The sequence below is a fragment of the Epinephelus moara genome, chromosome 23 (assembly GCF_006386435.1).
Source record: "Epinephelus moara isolate mb chromosome 23, YSFRI_EMoa_1.0, whole genome shotgun sequence".
Lineage (NCBI taxonomy): Eukaryota > Metazoa > Chordata > Actinopteri > Perciformes > Serranidae > Epinephelus > Epinephelus moara.
In genome coordinates this window covers 28,360,401-28,379,136 of record NC_065528.1, presented here as the reverse complement: position 1 = coordinate 28,379,136, position 18,736 = coordinate 28,360,401, and the positions used below count along the sequence as shown (strand labels likewise).

Sequence of the window (18,736 nt, the reverse complement as noted above, 5' to 3'; positions counted from 1 at the left end):
TTCCTTGCATAAAGTTCAGCAAAATATCCCTAAAGCATCAGAAAAACTCAATGGCTTCTATTAAAGTGTTATATTATCATAGTCTGTGTGACATAATTGGATCTTTATTATTACAGAAGCATTGATGTGTACGCAGCATTTTAATGTTGAGGCTGATCAAGATGGTTATTGTCGTCTCATCTATAGAAACTGTTCATATCTTATGTTTTGTTTGTTAAATCTTTATTCTGTAAAGTACCTCCATCTGTCAAATAAAAGCATTGGATTAAAAAATGCAATATTTATCTTGAAACTATAGAGGAGTAGATCAATAATAACATACAGTAATATATATAATGTGTAATATAATATGTAAGTATTTTTTGTTCATAATACATATATGCTTTTACTGCAGGGTCTTTACCTTTACTATAATAGAGACTTATTCCTGGTGGGCACTGCTAGTTTTACTTAAAGGGACAGTTCACCTCCAAAATCAAAAATACACATAGCTACTTCTTCTTCCCTGTAGTGCTATTTATCAGTGTAGATAGTTTTGGTGTGAGTTGCAGAGTGTTGGAGATATCAGCTGTAGAGATGTCTGCCTTCTGTCCTATATAATGGAACTAGATGACACTCAGCTTGTGGTGCTCAAAGCGCCAAAAAAATGCATTTGAAAAACTCAACATCAATGTCTCTTTATAGAAATCATGACCTGGTTACTGAAGATAATCCACAGACCTTGTTGTGACCAGTTTCATGTAGGAACTATTTTCTTTCTACAAGACTACACCCACCACCTCAACAGATCTCACTGCCAACTAATCAAATACATTCACTAGGCCAACGGCCCTTGGTGTCACACACCGACACACTGAGGCACCCTTTAGCGGCTGTATGTGATGCACCAGGCAGTGGCATTTTTTGACACCCGGGCAACTATAGCAGTGAAAAAGGTGAGAAATGGGTCAAACAAACTCTGGACTTTCAACTGGTACCCCACTGTTCGTGTCCCATGTGAAACCAAAAGTCAGTGGAGTTATTTAAATAACACAGTAATGTGCTAGTAAGTGTTGCATGCTATGCTAGTGATTTATGTTATGTGACATTATGTAAGTCACAAATGAATTATTTTAAGCCAAACCATGCTGTTTTTTTTCTTAAACTAACCACATACTTTGAAACAACACAATACATGTAACAAGCGTTAATTGACACGTAGTCCCTGAACGTCCAAAACTGACGCTGGAGGGTAGAGCATCAGTTTGACACCAAGGACTACTGACCAAGCATCAGTATTTGATGAGTTGGGAGTGAGAATGTGTTGGCCAACTGTATCACTGTGCAAAAGAAAGAGTGCATCTACTCATGGATGAGAGGCTTGTGCTCGTAACAGTGCTAGATGTTAACATTAATGGCGTCCTCCTTGGCTGAGCTGTTTTAGCTAGCTCTGGGTGCAAGGTGAGCTAATAGTAGATGTATGCTTCCTTCAGTGCGGTCTAGAAAGAAATTATTTCCTACATGAAACTGCTCAAAACAAGGTCTGTGGGTTATCTTGAGTAACCAGGTCGTGATTTCTGGAAAGAGGCATTGATGTTGAGTGTTTCAAATGTATTTATTTGACACTACAAGCTGAGTGTCATTTAGTTGCATTATATAGGAGAGAAGGCAGACATCTCTACAGCTGATATCTCCAACACTGTGCAACTCACACCAAAACTATCTAGACTGATAAACAGCACTACAGGTAAGAGGAAAAATTTGTGTATTTGATTTGGAGGTGAACTGTCCCTTTAGGTAAAATATCTGATTACCACTGCCTGTAACTCTGAAAGCCTTTCTTTCATGGATCACAAGTGTGTGGTTGTACCTTTAGGAGGTATTTTAAAGTCCTGTGTACTGGTGTGGGATGCAGGTGTAGCACTTTATGCTGGTTAATGGGGGCTGGTGGCACTCACTATGTAGATCCTATCAGTGTAATGCCAGAGGTTTTATAACACACACAACAATACTTTAATGTCTGTTATGTGAATTTAAGTCTCAACAGGGAACACACTGAATCATTGTGTGATAAATTGTGCAATATATTGCGTCAGTATAGAGGAGGAGGATCAGAGACGCTTATGAGAGAGATACTTTAGTTGATAAAGTGTTATTATTACAACACATTGTGAATCCCTGTATAAATATTACAGTAATTTCACATTAAACATCTCCATGAAAGAATAAAGGGAGGAGGTGGTTTTCATTGAGGAAATTGCGCCCGAGGGAAGACTTTTAATCTCAACACACGCAACCTGAATGCATGTGAAGAATCCCTCTCATGTACTGATTAGTGGGGAACTGATCCATACAAGCCTTCTTAAACCCCCACTGAACAAGGGGAGTGTGGTAATAGGTGTGTGTTTTTATATGTGTGTGTGTCAGCGGACCAGAGGTTTGTGTGTGAGAGAGATTAAGGGGAGTTTGTGAGTGACTTAGAGAAAGAGGTATGTGTTGATGTGCCATGCGATGCCTGTGAATCACCTCTAATGTTTTTCTCCCTCTATGTCCCCGGGCCTTCACCGCCGTCATGTCCACACATGCTAACTCTCCCTCCATGTCTCCCTCCCCGTCCTTTTTTCATCCGCACTCTCTTATAAACACATTTTTCTGTCACTATACTTCTGAGGTCCTCATGTTGACTCGCTGCCTTCCATCTTTAGAGTTGCATTAACTGATAGTTTTTAGTTTAGCACTGAATTAAAACAAAACAGAGATTTATCGCTCAGTGTTGCAGCTTGACCTTGCTTTGAGCTTCTTTTAGCTCATTGTTTTGGTTTTACAGGATATTTACAGTATGTGTCAATGTCACTTTTTCTCATGAACCCTTGTTTTCAGCAAACAAGCCGATCAAACGAGGACACTCAACAAAAAACAAAAAACAGCCATATAGATTGACTGTGCAATCAGCTTATTATGAGCCATACTTAAGTGTATTTTAAGGTAGTGCCCCCTAGAGACCGGAGTAATTATATCGGGAGCAGAGGGGGAAGTGAGGTGATGTGGTATAAAAAGCGACAAAGTCTGTTTAATTTTGTAGTAGGATGGAAGAGATCCCTATTGGTTGTACAGGAGGGGTGGTGGATGGGTCAAACAAGCACAGGACTTTCATCCAGGAGACTGGTGTCTGTGTCCTGAAGTCAGTGTCTTCACCTTTTTTAATAACAACTAGGGCTGTCAAGGGATTAAGAAAATTAATTCAATTCAAATGAATTTTGACAGATATTTCGTAGTAACACTGCTGGATTTTGGACACAATTGTTCCCATGTCCTCTACCACTGTAACTTGCCTGCAGTCCATTGCAGTCCATTTTGCAAGGGAGTCATTGAGTCGATCACAGGTAGACTTACTCAGTTTGCGTCTGAACGCCTGGTCGAGAGTGGCATGACAAGGCTGGCTGCTAGCGCTAGCATCAGAAGCTGTGCTAGCTCGGACCTCAGGGTTCGCTGCTAAATGCTTTGCGTTGAGGTGATATTTCAGACTTTAAGGTGATAGTTCAGGTTTTTGGACATGAAGTTGTGTGAAACACTGACCATCTGTAGCTCTGATGTGACGGTGTCACTACTGTCAACGAGCCTCCTGCTCTGAGAAATCGCCCGTAGCTTGTTTTAAAATTATTGAAATAGTCTAACAAAACACATGCATACTTTTTTGTAGCTTAAAACTTTGTGGTTACGTGTCCCCCTTATATCTTCAGAACTACTTTTTCTCCGGTAAGCTGTGGGCGATTTCTCAGAGCAGGAGGCTCGTTGACAGTAGTGACACCGTCACATCAGAGCTACAGATGGTCAGCATTTCACACAACTTCATGTCCAAAAACCTGAACTATCACTTTAAGTACTCCGATGGTGCGAAAATTCCTTACTGCAGAAACTGCAGAGAACAGTGCTCCTATCAACAGTTCCATCTAGGCGTTTTTTTAAATGCAAATGTTTCATTCACGGGGCCAAACAGTGTCATCTCATCTGCCTCCATCATGTCACAAAGCCACTGTGGCCTTATACCAAGCACAGGGTCAACACGGAACACGATTAATCAGTGTTCATTTTTGTTAATTTCTGTGATTAATTAATCAAAGTTAACGTGTTATTTTGACAGCCCTAGTAACAACGTAGTGTCATATGCTAGAATGTGTAGCACAATACGCTAGTGATGACATGACATATGGGATGTTATGTTAGTGACAAAAATACTTGCTTATAGCCAAACCATGATCATTTTTCTAAACCTCACCACCTAGTTTTGTAGCCAGAACCTAAGTACACAGTTTTATAGCGTAACGGCAACCGTATCATAACGTTAAGGATGTATTCAAAACTGTGACTGTTAGGATGGTAATATATGTTGTTTTGGAAGCTTATTAGTTTTGTGGCTTTGTGACGTCACTGTAAAAGAATTGTCTGGTACATAACCCCTGTAAAACCACAATCTGTCACTTTTATGCTTATTTTAAAGATTAAAAAAACAAATGTGTCAGTCAGTGAGACTTAATGGTACGTGTAGATGGATTTTATTTAATTTGGACAGAGCCAGGCTAACTGTTTCCCCGTTTCAAGTATAGACTGTATAAAATAATAGACGTAGCCACCATGTCATCACCCACCGGTTTGTGGTTTGTTTTGAAGCCTTCAGCGTTTTTGGCCGTCGCTATCTTGGATTTTTGGAGCCAGAAGTGACCATATTTGGACAAAACGGTGGAGCTGTGGAGGAGCAAGGGCTTAAGTGACTTAAAGTAGCTGAGGTTAAGCCTCGCAGACAGCCTGACACTTAAAGCAGCCATGGGTTTAATAATGCGTAACTATAAGCCTTATTAAAATTCAAATGGGTGAGTTATAAAATGATTCAGCCCCCAATCAGTTTTTATGCCTCTGTGCCAGCAGCAGCGTACATACATTCCATCCTTGTGAACGCGATATCTCAAGAACACCTTGACGCAGTTAACTCAATTTTGGCACAAACGTCCACTTGGACTCAACAATGAAATGATTAGATTTTGGTCAAAGGTCAAAAGTATAGGTTTCTGTGATCTTGCATCCATCACATTCTCGAGAATACGATATCTCAGGAACACCTTGAGGGAATTCTGAGGGTGATCTTAACACCTGATGGCAGGTAGCTCTCTTTACTGGCACCTAAGGTTATATTTAGGGAAGCGACAATGTTTTGTTTTGAATAAATAAAAGTAAGTCTTGCTTGACTGAACTAGACAAATAAATCCATCATCAGTGCCATCCAATTAGAAAGATGGTCCTGTTTGTTTAAGAGGTGAAGTAAAAACAAGATAATCTTACCCATAATTGTAATTAAATCTCCATCAGTTCATACCTGAACCTGAAACTTGAGGCCTTTTGCAAAAGCATCTGTCACCTGGACCTCGTAAGAATAGAAACTCACAAACACACACAGGAAAAACATGCAGCTTTGCAACCTGTTTTCATTGAACGGTGGTTTGATAATGTCAGTGAAAGGAAGCCATTCCGGTGGTTTCATGGTGGTGTTAACGCAGCTGGATACGCTGTTGGTTTTGTGGCGGGTGAAAACACAGGTGCCGGTGAAGCCAGGGGGAAATGCTTTACTTTGCCTGTAAACAAACACACTCCTGTAATTTCTGCTCGCAGATTTGAGGCCTGCTCCCTCAGCCTGCTGAGGCCGAATGTTAACGTTGGCTACTTGACAGCTTCTGATGTTAATCTGTTTTTTAAAAAGCGTCCCGGCTTGTCATGAGGGCCTGTTTTTCCTCCCAAACTGTCTGTTGTCACGTTGATGCGTGGGTTCGCTCATAATGACTCGATGAGGTCCTTGTTTTCATGGCTGTATAATAATCAGCAGTAGCGTCTCAATCACTCTGCTATGTCAACATCGCCTTCCCTGTTCTGGCTTGCTCTGATGATCTTCAGGTAGAGAAACATTCCTGATGCATGTGTGCATGCACGTGTGTGTTTTTGTGTGCAATTAAGTAAAAACCAGAGAGTGTGGATGGTTTCTGAGGACAGAGCTGGATACTTTCAGGTGAAGGACTTCAGTGAGGGAGTCTGGTTTCCTATGTGCCATAATCTTCTCATTTCCTCTGTAAGTGAATCACAGCTGATGGGATAATACTGACCACATGACTCACTTATCCAGCACACACTTCCTCTCACCATACTCCCGAGAAGAAATCCCCTTCACATTTTACGCTTGTATTCCCCTCCCTCCGCCTTCCTTGAGACCTCTGGGTGCTCCTGTGACACCCATAGCAGGCCAGTTTCGGGGCGTTTGTCTCAGGGTGATGGGTGCTGCCGAAGAGGAGCATTGTGACTCCCTGTGAGAGAAGGGGAAGGTAGGGGGGAAGTTTATTGTCCCTGAGCCTGCGGGAGCTGCCATGCACTCCACGACCAATAGCAACGCAAGAATGCTGACAGGACAAAGGCCATAACTCCATTCTATAGCAACACAAGCAGAGCATTGTGTTCATACAGGCACACACACTCGTGTACACACACATGCATGTATTTGCCATTACTACAATAACACACACACACATAAGCTATACTGGAGCAAACTATGCATCTGTGCAAGCATGCCAAACACTCATTCATCAACTAGTTTCCCACACCATGCAACCCCCCACAGGACATCTCCATCACAGGCTGAGAATGGCCAGTCAATCTGGGGACAATGAGTGGGGGCGAGCGAGCAAGGGAGACACTGAGAGCGAGAAAAAGAGAGAGAGGGGAGGTCTGTGGTCAGCTACAGCCATTCATCTGTTTGTGGCTCCCTGTTGTGTCTACACTTCAAGGCCAGTTCCCAAAACATAAAACACCTTCTTACTCTGCAGTCCAGTCGCCAGAAAATGTTTGCATCGTATGTCTTTGCAAACCATACGTTACATTTGTGTATCGCTTTGTAATCAATACATTTAAACTTTACGTTTCAACACTGTGGCTGAGGTGTGGTTAGGTTTAGGCACAAAAACCACTGGATTATGGTTAGGAAAAGATCATGTTTTGGCTCAAAATATCTGCGTTTGATGCTACAAATGCCACTGGGAAAAGCTGTGATGTGTCGGTAAAAGACTCCCAGGTTCAGTGGCTCAGACGCCGTTGGGATATACTGCGATGTATTAAAGTGCTGGCTATCTAGCGTATCCACTCTGTCCCGTCGGTCTTCCAGTTTCCCTTTCTGAATGAAGAATACTAACTACCACCAACTGCTGCTGCTTGGCAATTGGCTGTTGTCTTTACGGTGTGTTCAAGTGCAACTTTTTAGATGAGATACAGGCGATGTGTGCTGAAGCAGTTGTCTTGGTGTGTCTGGGCCTTAAAGGGACACCAGAGAAATCTATGATGTCAAGAGAGGATTTTTTGGAGCCAGCCTCAAGTGGTCACTAGAGGAATTGCAGTTTGGCGTTTGCCTCATTTTTGAGCGTCAGAGGTTGCTGCTTGTTTGTGCATAAAAAACTGAGTGGAAATGCCATAATGTAAAAAAAGTAAAAAACGATCCCAAAAGGTTGCGATAAAACAAAAGTGTGATTAAGTACAATGGAAATAAATCGCAATGCAGGTGAATCATGTGGCTAAAAAGTCCACCCAAGACACAAAAACATTAGATCTGATTTGACCCATGAGAAGACTGTAACAGTTCTTAAATCAATTAATTAAACAAACATAACTGACATATTTCCACATTGTTATCCATCGTTTGATGTTTGACGCTCTTTTAGTGATGTCATCGTGTTGCACCTTCTTCTTCCACAGTGGTTCTGTAATATAACCAGGGTGATAAATGTAGTGGAGTGAAAAGTAATTTTCTTTCCGTCTGGAATGTCGCAGGAAATGGGAAAAATACTCAAATACAAGTACCTGAATTACAATACTTGAGTAAGAGTACATAGTTAATTCCCACCACTGGCACCGAGGCATTCCTTCCAGTCACATTCCTCTTCCCGTATGCACTCGTTCACCCCATCCCCTGCTGTCTGGACAGCTTGGCAGAAACGAAGAGGAGCCGTGACCCTTCTGCCACTAATCTGTGAATGGGCCGTGAATGAGGAAACGTGGGTACAAGAGGCTATCCGGGCCACAGCTGTGAAAAAACATCCACCTCCGCTCACCTCTCGTTGAGGAGGCGAGGCCGGCAGACAGGTGAGGGACCTTTGACCCGGCCTGCCGCGGAGCTCTGCTCGACGCGCCAGGAATGTGTCCACACCTCACGGCCAACCACGTCACGGCGAGTGGGCGAGGAGGCGGTGGAAAACACGCAGGCCGCCTAAACCCAAACAGTGTGTGTGCTTGCCCCGGCCTCTCTGTTATGGTCTACATTCTGTGGCGCTGTGTGAATGTAGGGGAGAGTGTTTTGGGAGCGAGAGTGATGGATGACTTAATCTGAAGGGACACGGAGAGAGTGTGTGTGTGAGAAACAGAGCAGGGTGATAAGGATATTTTTGTCCAATTTATGTGAAGTATTTCAAGGCCTGGGCAGTTATATCAACTGTTGTTGAGAGTTCTTGTGAGTGTGTCTGGGAAGAGTTCTGCTCAGCAACAAGGCTTAAATGACAAACAGATTTATGTAAACTGTTAAAAGATAAGTTTGATTTATTACAACATGGGTCTAATTTTTGTAGTTCTGGCCATTGTTTCTTTTGTTTTGTTTTTACGCTGCATTCAAATGGGGCTGTGTTTATGGTCAGAGTCCATATGAACGCTCCCCTCTTGAGATATTCATGAACTTGTAAATTGAAATTTTCTGGAAGCTCCGAGTTCAGGAATTGGGACTTGTTTGCTAACAGTTTTAGATGTTAATTTTGTGGTGTTTGGTGATGTAATGATAGCTTTATTGGTTTCGCAAGTGTCTTGTAGATGTGTGTTAAGGACCAAGCAGTGAGGCAACAAGGACACAGGACGGGTCCAGATGTTTGAGTCCGCCCACTTCACCGAGTTCTAGTTCACTGATTTGTCTGGGATTGTGAAATGAAGCAGCAGTTTTTCGATTTATATGACCACCATATTAGCGCAGTGCGGAGTGGTGGGGGTGGCGATCCGCTAACCAGTGGGATACACCCATGGGACTCACATGCACTAACATGGATGTCTGGATGGACTGTCTACAACAAGAAAGAACAGAGAAGCTTGGATGACATAACAGACAGAGACCATGACTTCATTCTCTGCTCAAGATGCCGTTACTCCACTATATCTTTACATAGCAAACAGCTGTGTGAAGTTATGTCTGCAAAAATATAATTATAGATATTCCATATTTGGAGGAAAGTTGGCTTCCATCCATCCATCCATCCATCCATCCATTTTATCCGCTTATGCGGGGCCAGGTAGGGGGGCAGTAGGCCAAGCAAAGCACCCCAGACGTCTCTCTCCCCAGCAACACTTTCCAGCTCCTCCTGGGGGACCCCAAGGTGTTCTCAGGCCAGATGAGATATGTAATCCCTCCAGTGTGTTCTGGGTCTGCCCTGGGGCCTCCTACCAGTTGAACTGCCCAGAACACCTCTAACAGGAGGCGCCCAGGAGGATCCTGATCAGATGTCAGAACCACCTCAACTGACCCCTTTCGATGCAAAGGAGCAGCGGCTCTACTCCGAGCTCCTTACAGATGTCCGAGCTCCTCACCCTATCTCTAAGACTGAGCCCAGCCACCCCACCAAGGAAACTCATTTCGGCAACTTGTATGCACAATTTCATTCTTTCGGTCACTACCCAGAGCTCATGACCATAGGTGAGGGTTGGGACGTAGATGGACCAGTAAATTGAAAGCTTTACCTTCTGGCTCAGCTCCCTCTTCAGTACGATCTCATGCTCCATTCTATCCTCACTCGTGAACAAGACCCTGGGCTCAGGCCGAATAAATAACATAGAGCCATCGCCCTGTAGGCCCACCACCCGTAGGTACAGGAATCAGGATCCGGTGCATTGTATGCCGATCCCTAGCGTTGCAGACTGGCTCTGGGGGGTGGGGGAAAGGTTGCTTGCAATATTTATTTCGTTTTTACATTTGAATGTTTTGCTTTGTTCAAATCACAATTCATCAAAAGAACATGGATGCAAGAAAAAGAAATACAGCACACTGATTAAGAAGCACACTGATTGATGGAAGGGAGTCAGCTGATAGATCACGATTACTTTCTATGCAACCAATTCGTAAATCTCATTCAGGGCACCCTATTTAAACTGCTCTGGCCTGCCTACTGTTGCTGCTTCCTCTGCAAGCTGCTTTGCAACTCACCTTTCTGCCTTAGGCTTTCCTTGTTTGCATGTGGAAGGGCAAGGAGGTTTGCTCTTTCTCCTTGTTTGCATGTGGAAGGGGTGGAAGGGCAAGGAGGTTTGCTCTTTCTCCTTGTTTGCATGTGGAAGGGCAAGGAGGTTTGCTCTCTCTCCTTGTTTGCATGTGGTTTGCATTGCTCTCTCTCTCTCCCTTAAGGTTTTACACGTTGGAGCGTGGAAGAGGCTTTCTGTGTAGGCCTGTGGAAAGCCAGAGAGGCCCCAGAACAGAGCCATACCGCCAAGTATAATACTGCAGATGGAAATAAAGTTTTCTTTGACTTAAGTGTTCCTGCCTGAACTGAAGGTTGAGTGTTCATGGAAAACGGAGAACAACAGGATACACAGGAAGGCAATCCAGGCACTCCAAAAATATATGAACGATAATAAAGGCTTCTTAATATTTCCTTCCTTGTTTATATATTTTTGGAGTGTCTGGACTGCCTTCCTGTGTACTTATGTTTATACTTTGTGAAATGATGTTGCATTGTTCAAAAATCTCAGCAAAGTGAGTACAGCATTATCATACCCAATAAAAAGACCAGAGTTGTAATTATCCTTTAATATTAGCACATACAAAAACAATTAAAGAGACAGAGAAAGATGAACATAATATTTATATAGATATATACAAATAATACTGTACAAGAGCACAAAGGAAGGAATAACAAGGATTTTCTGAATGAAGTGTAATATGAGATGAATCAGTATACATGACGCTGTATCATAAACATTGGAACGGCTGTTTTTGAAAGTGTACACAAACCTACAGAAAAGCTTAAGAGCTGGACTGAATCTGGACTGTGCTCATAATAAACCTCTGCATTCAAACACTCTCTCTATCTGTCTCACATGCACACACACACACACATTTGCAAAACAGGCAAATACATTCACGTTCAGGGTAAAACCCATTCACTCTGATTTCAACACAGGCACACCTGGACTGGCTAAGATTTATCCACCTGTAGTGGCTTGTATGGCTTGTTTAGCGTCACTCTGGGTGCTTTGCACATTATGTAAGCAGCACACACACACACTGACACACACTGCTGCCTGTGTGTGCATCCACCGCAATAGGGATTGGACGGGCTCCACCCACAGTCCATGTCAGGGGGGGTCATCTAGTGTGTGTGTGTGTTATATCTTCCTCTCTTTGTGTGTCCATATTCCCTCAGTCCATCTTAGGCTAAAGTGCTGCAGAGAGGAGCAGATTCAGTTTTTGTTTGTGTTTTAGTGTATGACAGTGGGTCCAGAGGGAGTCACTCAGAATAGAAAGCCCTTGGCCAAAGCGCTGAATTCCTCAATTCCTTGAGTCACAGCAGCAACAGCGAAAGAAGTCCTACAAAGGAATGTGCGAGACTTGATATGTCTTAATAAAATAAAGTCCTGTGTAATTGTAGCTGGTGCAGCTCTCATTGGACAACAGCAGAGTATTAAAGGGGGTTTCCATCATCATCTCAGTTCGTCCCCTGAAAACCTGCTCACACACCTGTGCAATTCAATAATTCCACATCTGGAGGACGGGAAAATCCACAACATTGTCCATGTGTCCGTCTGTCCTCCAGTGTTTTAACAGTCCGCCTACCAGTTGCAGTCTTTCTTGAGCAACATGAGGACTTTGCGCCCCAAGCTGGCTTTCCACGGCTTGACAAAGCTCTTCATGTTGACCAGGAGGCGGTTCTGCTTACGGTCCGTGTGGCCTGCCACAAGGTACTCCACACCTGAGAAATCACATCGAAGGTCAGGGACACTTGTTTCAGTTTTTAAAACCTCACTCAGCTTTGATGAAGTACCGACTGCTTCTCAAAACAGGTTAGGTGTACTGCAAGGCTACCAGCCTTTATGCAAAAGCTTCAGAAAATACTTCTTTTTCTGATTGGCTGGGATGTGTTTGTTAAAACAGTTTGCATTTTGCTGTTTTATATCAGGATATCTTGTTGTACATCATCAAGAAGAGTTTCAATGTTTTACATTTTTGTTGTTGTCCACAAATCCCATGAAAAGACAGATTATTCTGGGTTTCAAAATTTAACGTAACTTTGGAGCATTATTTAGTCCCTTCCCAACAAGATAGCAAATTATGGTTGGTGCCACTGGATGCCTTAGGCCGTCTAGTTTATGATACCAACATCTTCACTTTGGCTAAAAACTGAGCCGACTAGTGGGTCTTATTTGCTGGTGTGCTGGGCTTGTTATGTTTGACACAGTTGGCTTTGCCTGTCATACCTGGTGCGGTCAAATCTAGACCACACCAAATTAATTTATCAAGTACAAGATGACCCAGCTGTACTTTTGACCCCCCAACAGTGGGCCTGGTCTATCATGTATTTCCAGCTGACCACTTGTATTGTATACACTAGAAGGTCACAGTTATTACACCCACACTATCCCTAGCTGCTCACTAGAAATTCCTACCATGGGGCAAAACGATGGACAGTCACACAACACTTTGTCCAACTCGTTGTGAAATGGTTAAAACAACCCTCATGTCCTACAGTGATGACGTAGTCCTTGTTGGGGGACAAGTAGCATTTACACTACAATAGATATGTGGTCAAATGCGTCACAGAACACCTCGTCAAGTGGTTTGAGTGACTGTATCACAATGCATCTTGGTAGTCTCTTGCACGCTGTCCACTTGTGATCAGCTCACCCAAGAGGCATGTTAATAGCAGGTGTAAACAGGCTCTATGTGTCATCAATGAAGAATTTCACCACTTGTAACCATAAACACTCGATATCGGCCTTTAAAAACCTCCACCTCTGATCTGTACTGGAGGATATACTCATAGGAGAGTATTAGTCTGACCTGGGTTGAGGATGGGGCAGGTGCAGCCCCGTGCAGTCCAGGACTCGGGGTAAAGAGTGACCCGACCCCGCTGTATCTTCACCTTGGTGTTCTGACTGAGCACCTTCTGAACTTTGACCTCGACTTCGGCGTGGGAGCCCTTATCGTGGGCTGACAGGACTTTCACCTTTAGGACTGAGAGTCAGGTAGAGACACAGGTGTCAGTAATGTTAATAATCATAAAAGAACGATGACAAAGACGAGAGGAATGCAAAAAGTTCTTACCGTATGCATAATTCATGGTGCAGAAGAGTTTACTGTTGGTCAGGGCTTGCTCTTTGCACTCGCACTTCTCTGCAGGGGACAGGTACAGATTAATATTTGTAACATAACTGATGTGTGTGCGTGTGTGTGTGTGTGTGGTCTCAGATACTGTGCATGGCGTCCTAAGAATGCAAGAGCAGTGTGTGTGTCCAGTGAGGAATGTGCCTATGAAAGCTGCAGTTACATGGTTGGGGGGGGGGGGACTAAGAGAGGGGACATTTGGAAACTGTCCATGCACACACACATACACATCCATCTTTGTTCCATGTCCTTCTAAGGCCCTATGAAGACTTTCATTACTTAACCATTAATGCTTGGTCACTGGACTGTGGAGGAGGACGAATAACACACACACACACACACACACACACAGTCAGTCTCTGTATCTCACCTGAGTAGTGGAGGGCAGAGAAGAGTTCGTCAACTCTGAAGATCCTCACTGGCTCACTGGAGTTTCCCTCTAAGTTGTACAGGTCCAGATCAGAGCTGCATGAACACAGACATGGGAATGTTAATGTGAACCTGTATTAAACAAATGTTAAATGGACCTAGGGCTGGGGAATATATCAATATCACAATATGACACTAGATATCATCTTTGATTTTGGATATCGTAATGTCGGAATTGTTGCCTTTTTCTAGTTTCAAAGGTTGCATCACAGTACAGTGATGTAATATTCTAAACTGACCAGACTGTAACTGTTCTATTATTTGTCTTTACCCACGTAGTCGTCATATCCACATCACTTATGATTATTTATCAAAAATCTCATTATGTAAATATTTCGTGAAAGCACCAGTGGTCAACCCTACAAAATCGATTGATTTTCTCCATATTTCCTAGCCCTAAATGGACCTTATTTTGGTGCTGACCGAGAAGGCAAAACAAACATGAGAAAACATGAAAAATAATCCATCTGCCCAAGCCTAGGGCTTTGAAGGCTATTGTACAAAGTGGACTGAAGTGGAATTCAAACTTCCATGTCTTTCGCGTGATGCCATTGGGCCTAGCCTTGGACCAAGACGTTCATTGCATGAACGTCTTGAATACAAACCACGTTTTTCATTTGGGGATTCCCGGTCTAGACCGATTCACGTCTCCATAAACGTTCAAATCAAACATGTAATGCACTCACCTCATAGGCACAGATGTTAGGAAGGTGTACAGGGGGTTGCCGTGTGTTTGTATATCCGTTATTGTTCATTAAACATGCATTTTATCTCGGATGTCTTGAAATTTTCTTCACCCCTTCTTCGTCCTGCAATGAATGAGTGCACCGGCTTTCTACTGTGCCACAGTGCCACCATAGCGGTTAGGAGGTATATTGCACATTGGTAGTAAGAGGCAATGAACGTCTTGGTCCAAGGCTAGAGCCTACATGTTTGATTTGAATGTTTATGGAGACATGAATCGGTCTAGACCGGGAACCCCCAAACGAAAAACAGGGTTCGTTTTCAAGACGTTCATGCAATTAACCATGCAATGAACGTCTTGGTCGAAGGCTACCATTGGGCCCGGAAAGATTTTTTTCCATGGACTTCCCATAGACTTGAAAGAGACATCTGTAAATCAGTTCATACTGATTTTTTTTAGCATCCCAACCCCTGAGAAATAACATGTTTCACTATTGGAATTCAATACATTTGGTCCAGTAACTTTTTGAAAGTCTAGAAGAGCCGCAAAATGGGCGGCTGTGGTTCAGAGGTAGGGCAGGAAGTCCACTAATTCAAAGATCTACAGTTCGTTCCCATCCAGTCCGCATGTCAAGTTCTTGGGAACATACTTAACCCAAATTGTTCCCAACGGCTGTTCCATTGGTCCATTGGTATGTTAGTGTGAGAGAATGGCTAGCAGGAGGCACCCTGTACGATAGCCTCGGCCACCACTGCGTGAATGTGTGAGTGAATGGGTGAATGTGACATATAGTGTAAAAGTGCTTTGAGTGGTTGGAAGACTCGAAAAGTGCGACACAAGTGCAATCCAATTACCATTTACAATAAAATCATTTTTATCCACATTCAAGTTAGCAGAGAACTAATCCGGAAGTAGCTTTTCGGCCACTGACAATTTTGGCACCCACCTCTAAAAACTGAGAAACTGAGAAACTGTAAATTGGGCCACTCTCAGTGTTAGTATTAAGTTCAGTGTTTACACTATCGGTTATCTTCATTCATTTGTACCAGGTCGCTGACTGAGTTTTAAGCACCACATTAATCCTCTTCCCTCGTGTTACCATTTACATAAAAAAGTTCTACATAGTGTGCTACTTAGATTTTAGATTTAGACAAAATAAAACATAAATATCAGTAAGATACTCTTCATCTGTGTATATTCTGAGTTAAGACTTCTAAAAGGATAACTTTTACTCACCCAAACATACAGTCTCCAGTAAATGGATCACAGTCTCCTGCACAGTCACATGGACGGCAGCCATACTCATGGAAGCCCCAGTATCCCACCATGCACCTGTCACAGTGGGCTCCGCCGACTCCAGGCTTGCAGATGCAGTTTCCGTTGGAGGGGTCGCAGAGTGAGCCGTCGGCCAAGTGGAAGGGCATAGAGCCCAACGGGTGACAGCTGCATGCTGGGAGTGAAAAAGTGAAGTTAGATTTGAAGGTATTACATTTTGCATTTTGACATTTTGATTTAGTGAGATTTCTTTACATCATAAATGTCATTCGAAAATCCTTTTTTGTGATTGGAAGCCCCAAGATTTCTAGATGTGATTTTCAACACAGTCTTGTTCTGGCGGTTTTGACTTTTTAGAGAGCTGAGAGTTGAACAGGAAACACAGAGAGACAGAGAGCTGACAAAGGTCTCTCTGGTCCGAATCTAACCAGGGACAGTGTGTTTTCATGTTATATGTCATAAAACACATTTACTGAGGGCCTCAAAATTGTTTCTTGGCTCAACCTAATGCTGTGGCATGATTATCTAACCACTGTCAGCTGTGTGACTGTGATTTGCCTCACCTAATGGTGCAACATCATCACCTAATCATCGTCACCTGGGTGAAAAAGGTATGGTCCATATAACAGTTCAGTGTACCTGTGTCTCAGTGTGTTTGTTGATTTTGCCCTGCCATTAAATATGCACAACTTTGGGCCTCAATAAAAAGTAAACGGGTGAGTTATAAAAAAAGTTAACTTAAGATGCCAAAACATGTTTATTTCTGCTGTAAAGTTGGGCATTTTAACATGGGAGTCTATGGGGATTTACACTGTTGCATAGTCAGCCTCAGCCTGAGTTTATGGCACATCCGCACCAGCTTTTTTTTTTTTTTCATTCTTGGGGGTTGCTGCTTGAAGTACGATATTTGGTTAAAATATGTCATAGTTGTCATTAGTTTTGCAGGCATTTGGTCATACACCAAGGTACTGGACAAATTAAACTTAACTGTGTCAGACAAAAAGTCAGTAGGACTCATCCTCTGGGGAACATGATCGTCTGAACAATCCAGATATTGCAAAGATACAAATATATCTCAGAAAACAAAGAAGTCATACAGATGAGCACTGAGTCTAAAGGTCTTTACCGCTGACAGTCTGCTGACCTGCAAACTACACTTTATTACCAGGACTTCAGTGTTTCATCAGTCATCAGTTGTTCTATTTGTCTGTCTGGCATTGTTGCAGGAGCTTGTAATACAAAGGCCTCTCTCTTTTTCTTATCACACACACACACACACACACACACACACACGCAGCTTTCTCCCTCCCTCATGTCCCCTCTAATTGTGTGCTGATAGGGTGTTCTTTAAACAACCTCCAAAAACAATACACTTGTACACACACACCCATATTTCCACTGGCAGTCTGAGAAAACTACTGTCTGCTTTCTCTCTGCTGTTATCAACACTGGGACCCGGAGCCTTTGCAGGACGAGGTGTCAGGCCTCCCCCATAAATCTGTCTCTATTTCGGGGGTGTGTGTGTGTGTGCAGACGGGGAGGAGGAGGAAGGGGTGGTGAAGGAGAAGCAGAAGACGAGGAGGGAGAAACAAAGAGGGGGTGTTGTTTGGAGCCATTTCTCTGCTGTTTAATGATGCTTGAAGCTCGACTGGCAGTAAATGACTCTAACTACTTACTGTACACCCAGAGGCCCGTCTGTCTCTCTGCACTCTCTCAGTGTCTGACTAAAGATTATAAGGAAAAAAAGTCATAGTAGTAGTTCGGGAAGTTGGGTTTTGTCAAACTAAAGCTTATGACATCATGTTAAATCCACGACTGCTGTAAAAAAAAAATAACTGTACAAGAAAAACGTGTCTATAAAAGGCTGAGATTTAAAGCTCATTTTTGACCTAGATGACATGCAGGTCCATTTAGTGGTTGTTCTGGAGCTTTCGACTGGATCACAACTGCCCAGTCGTCATAAAATATGTAGATGATTCAATTTCCATTTTTGTCTAAAAATTAAGGAACCTATAAGACTAGTTTTCTGCTAGATGTTCATGAAATCATAAGACATTTATACAGCCATGTCACTCGTAGAAACTTGCAACTTTAAGTGTGTTTACCTCACGTGTCGTATTTTGAATTTTTCCAATTATTTTATATTTGAAGTATACCTTAAAGCAGTGGATCTCAAATGGCGTGCCATGGCACACTGTGGTGCCGTGATGCCAGTCCAAGAGGCAAACTCTTGCTAAAAATTGCAATTTAATTCAGTTTAATTAAAAAAACCTTCACAGGGAACTTATTTGTTGCCGTTGGCGCATGGGAATTGTAAGTGTGTTAAACATCTAAAACCCTGATTGGCAGCCAGTGTGAGTAATGATAACATTTAAAAGGAGAAAGCCATGAGACGATGGATTGCTTTATTGTACAGAGCAAATTATCACCAAGCACCAGCAAAGATGACCTACCACTGAGTAGACAGTATAATGAAAGCTACCTGTCTTATTTTTATTGTCTTATATCGAGTGATAACACGCCATTGTGCACAGATATAAATACAGGCATGCCTTGACATTTTGGCTCGCACTTTGGTGTGTAATATGATAAACATAATTAGTGTGTTTTCTTTAATGTATGATCACCTGAAAATAAGCATTGTTGTGTTTTTGTTCCCTTAGAATGAGCCGTTTATATCTACATAGGGAGCGAGTCCCCTTCTACAGTCTGCCATGTTGCACCGCCATGTTTCTACAGTAGCCCAGAACGAGCCGAACCAAACACCAGCTCTAGATAGGGACGTTCGCGTTTTCATGTCAGCCACCGTAATTAGAAAGCGGATTAGCACTAAAAAAAACAACAACAGATTTTTAACATAAAACTGCTTTATTTTGTGTTTTTGCCACTTTAAATCACCGGGTTCGTTTGTTTTGGAGAGGAAGAGGCTTCTGTGGATA

General features: G+C 42.8%; 1 protein-coding gene and 1 long non-coding RNA gene across 2 annotated transcripts in view; one reads left to right on the top strand and one right to left on the bottom strand.

Annotated features, from left to right (window-relative positions):
- The window catches only part of LOC126385250 (uncharacterized), a 44,254-nt gene that overhangs the window by 9,361 nt on the left and 16,157 nt on the right, over nt 1–18,736 (top strand). The window lies entirely within an intron of this gene.
- Nucleotides 10,822–18,736, bottom strand: part of ntn4 (netrin 4) — a 31,901-nt gene continuing 23,986 nt past the window's right edge. Inside the window, exons 6-10 of the mRNA XM_050036834.1 lie at nt 15,759–15,972; nt 13,779–13,873; nt 13,349–13,417; nt 13,085–13,258; nt 10,822–11,996 (exon numbers count right to left, since the gene is read on the bottom strand). Coding sequence (XP_049892791.1) covers nt 11,857–11,996; nt 13,085–13,258; nt 13,349–13,417; nt 13,779–13,873; nt 15,759–15,972 — 692 coding nt within the window. The 3' untranslated portion in view covers nt 10,822–11,856. The remainder of the gene's footprint in view (nt 11,997–13,084; nt 13,259–13,348; nt 13,418–13,778; nt 13,874–15,758; nt 15,973–18,736) is intronic.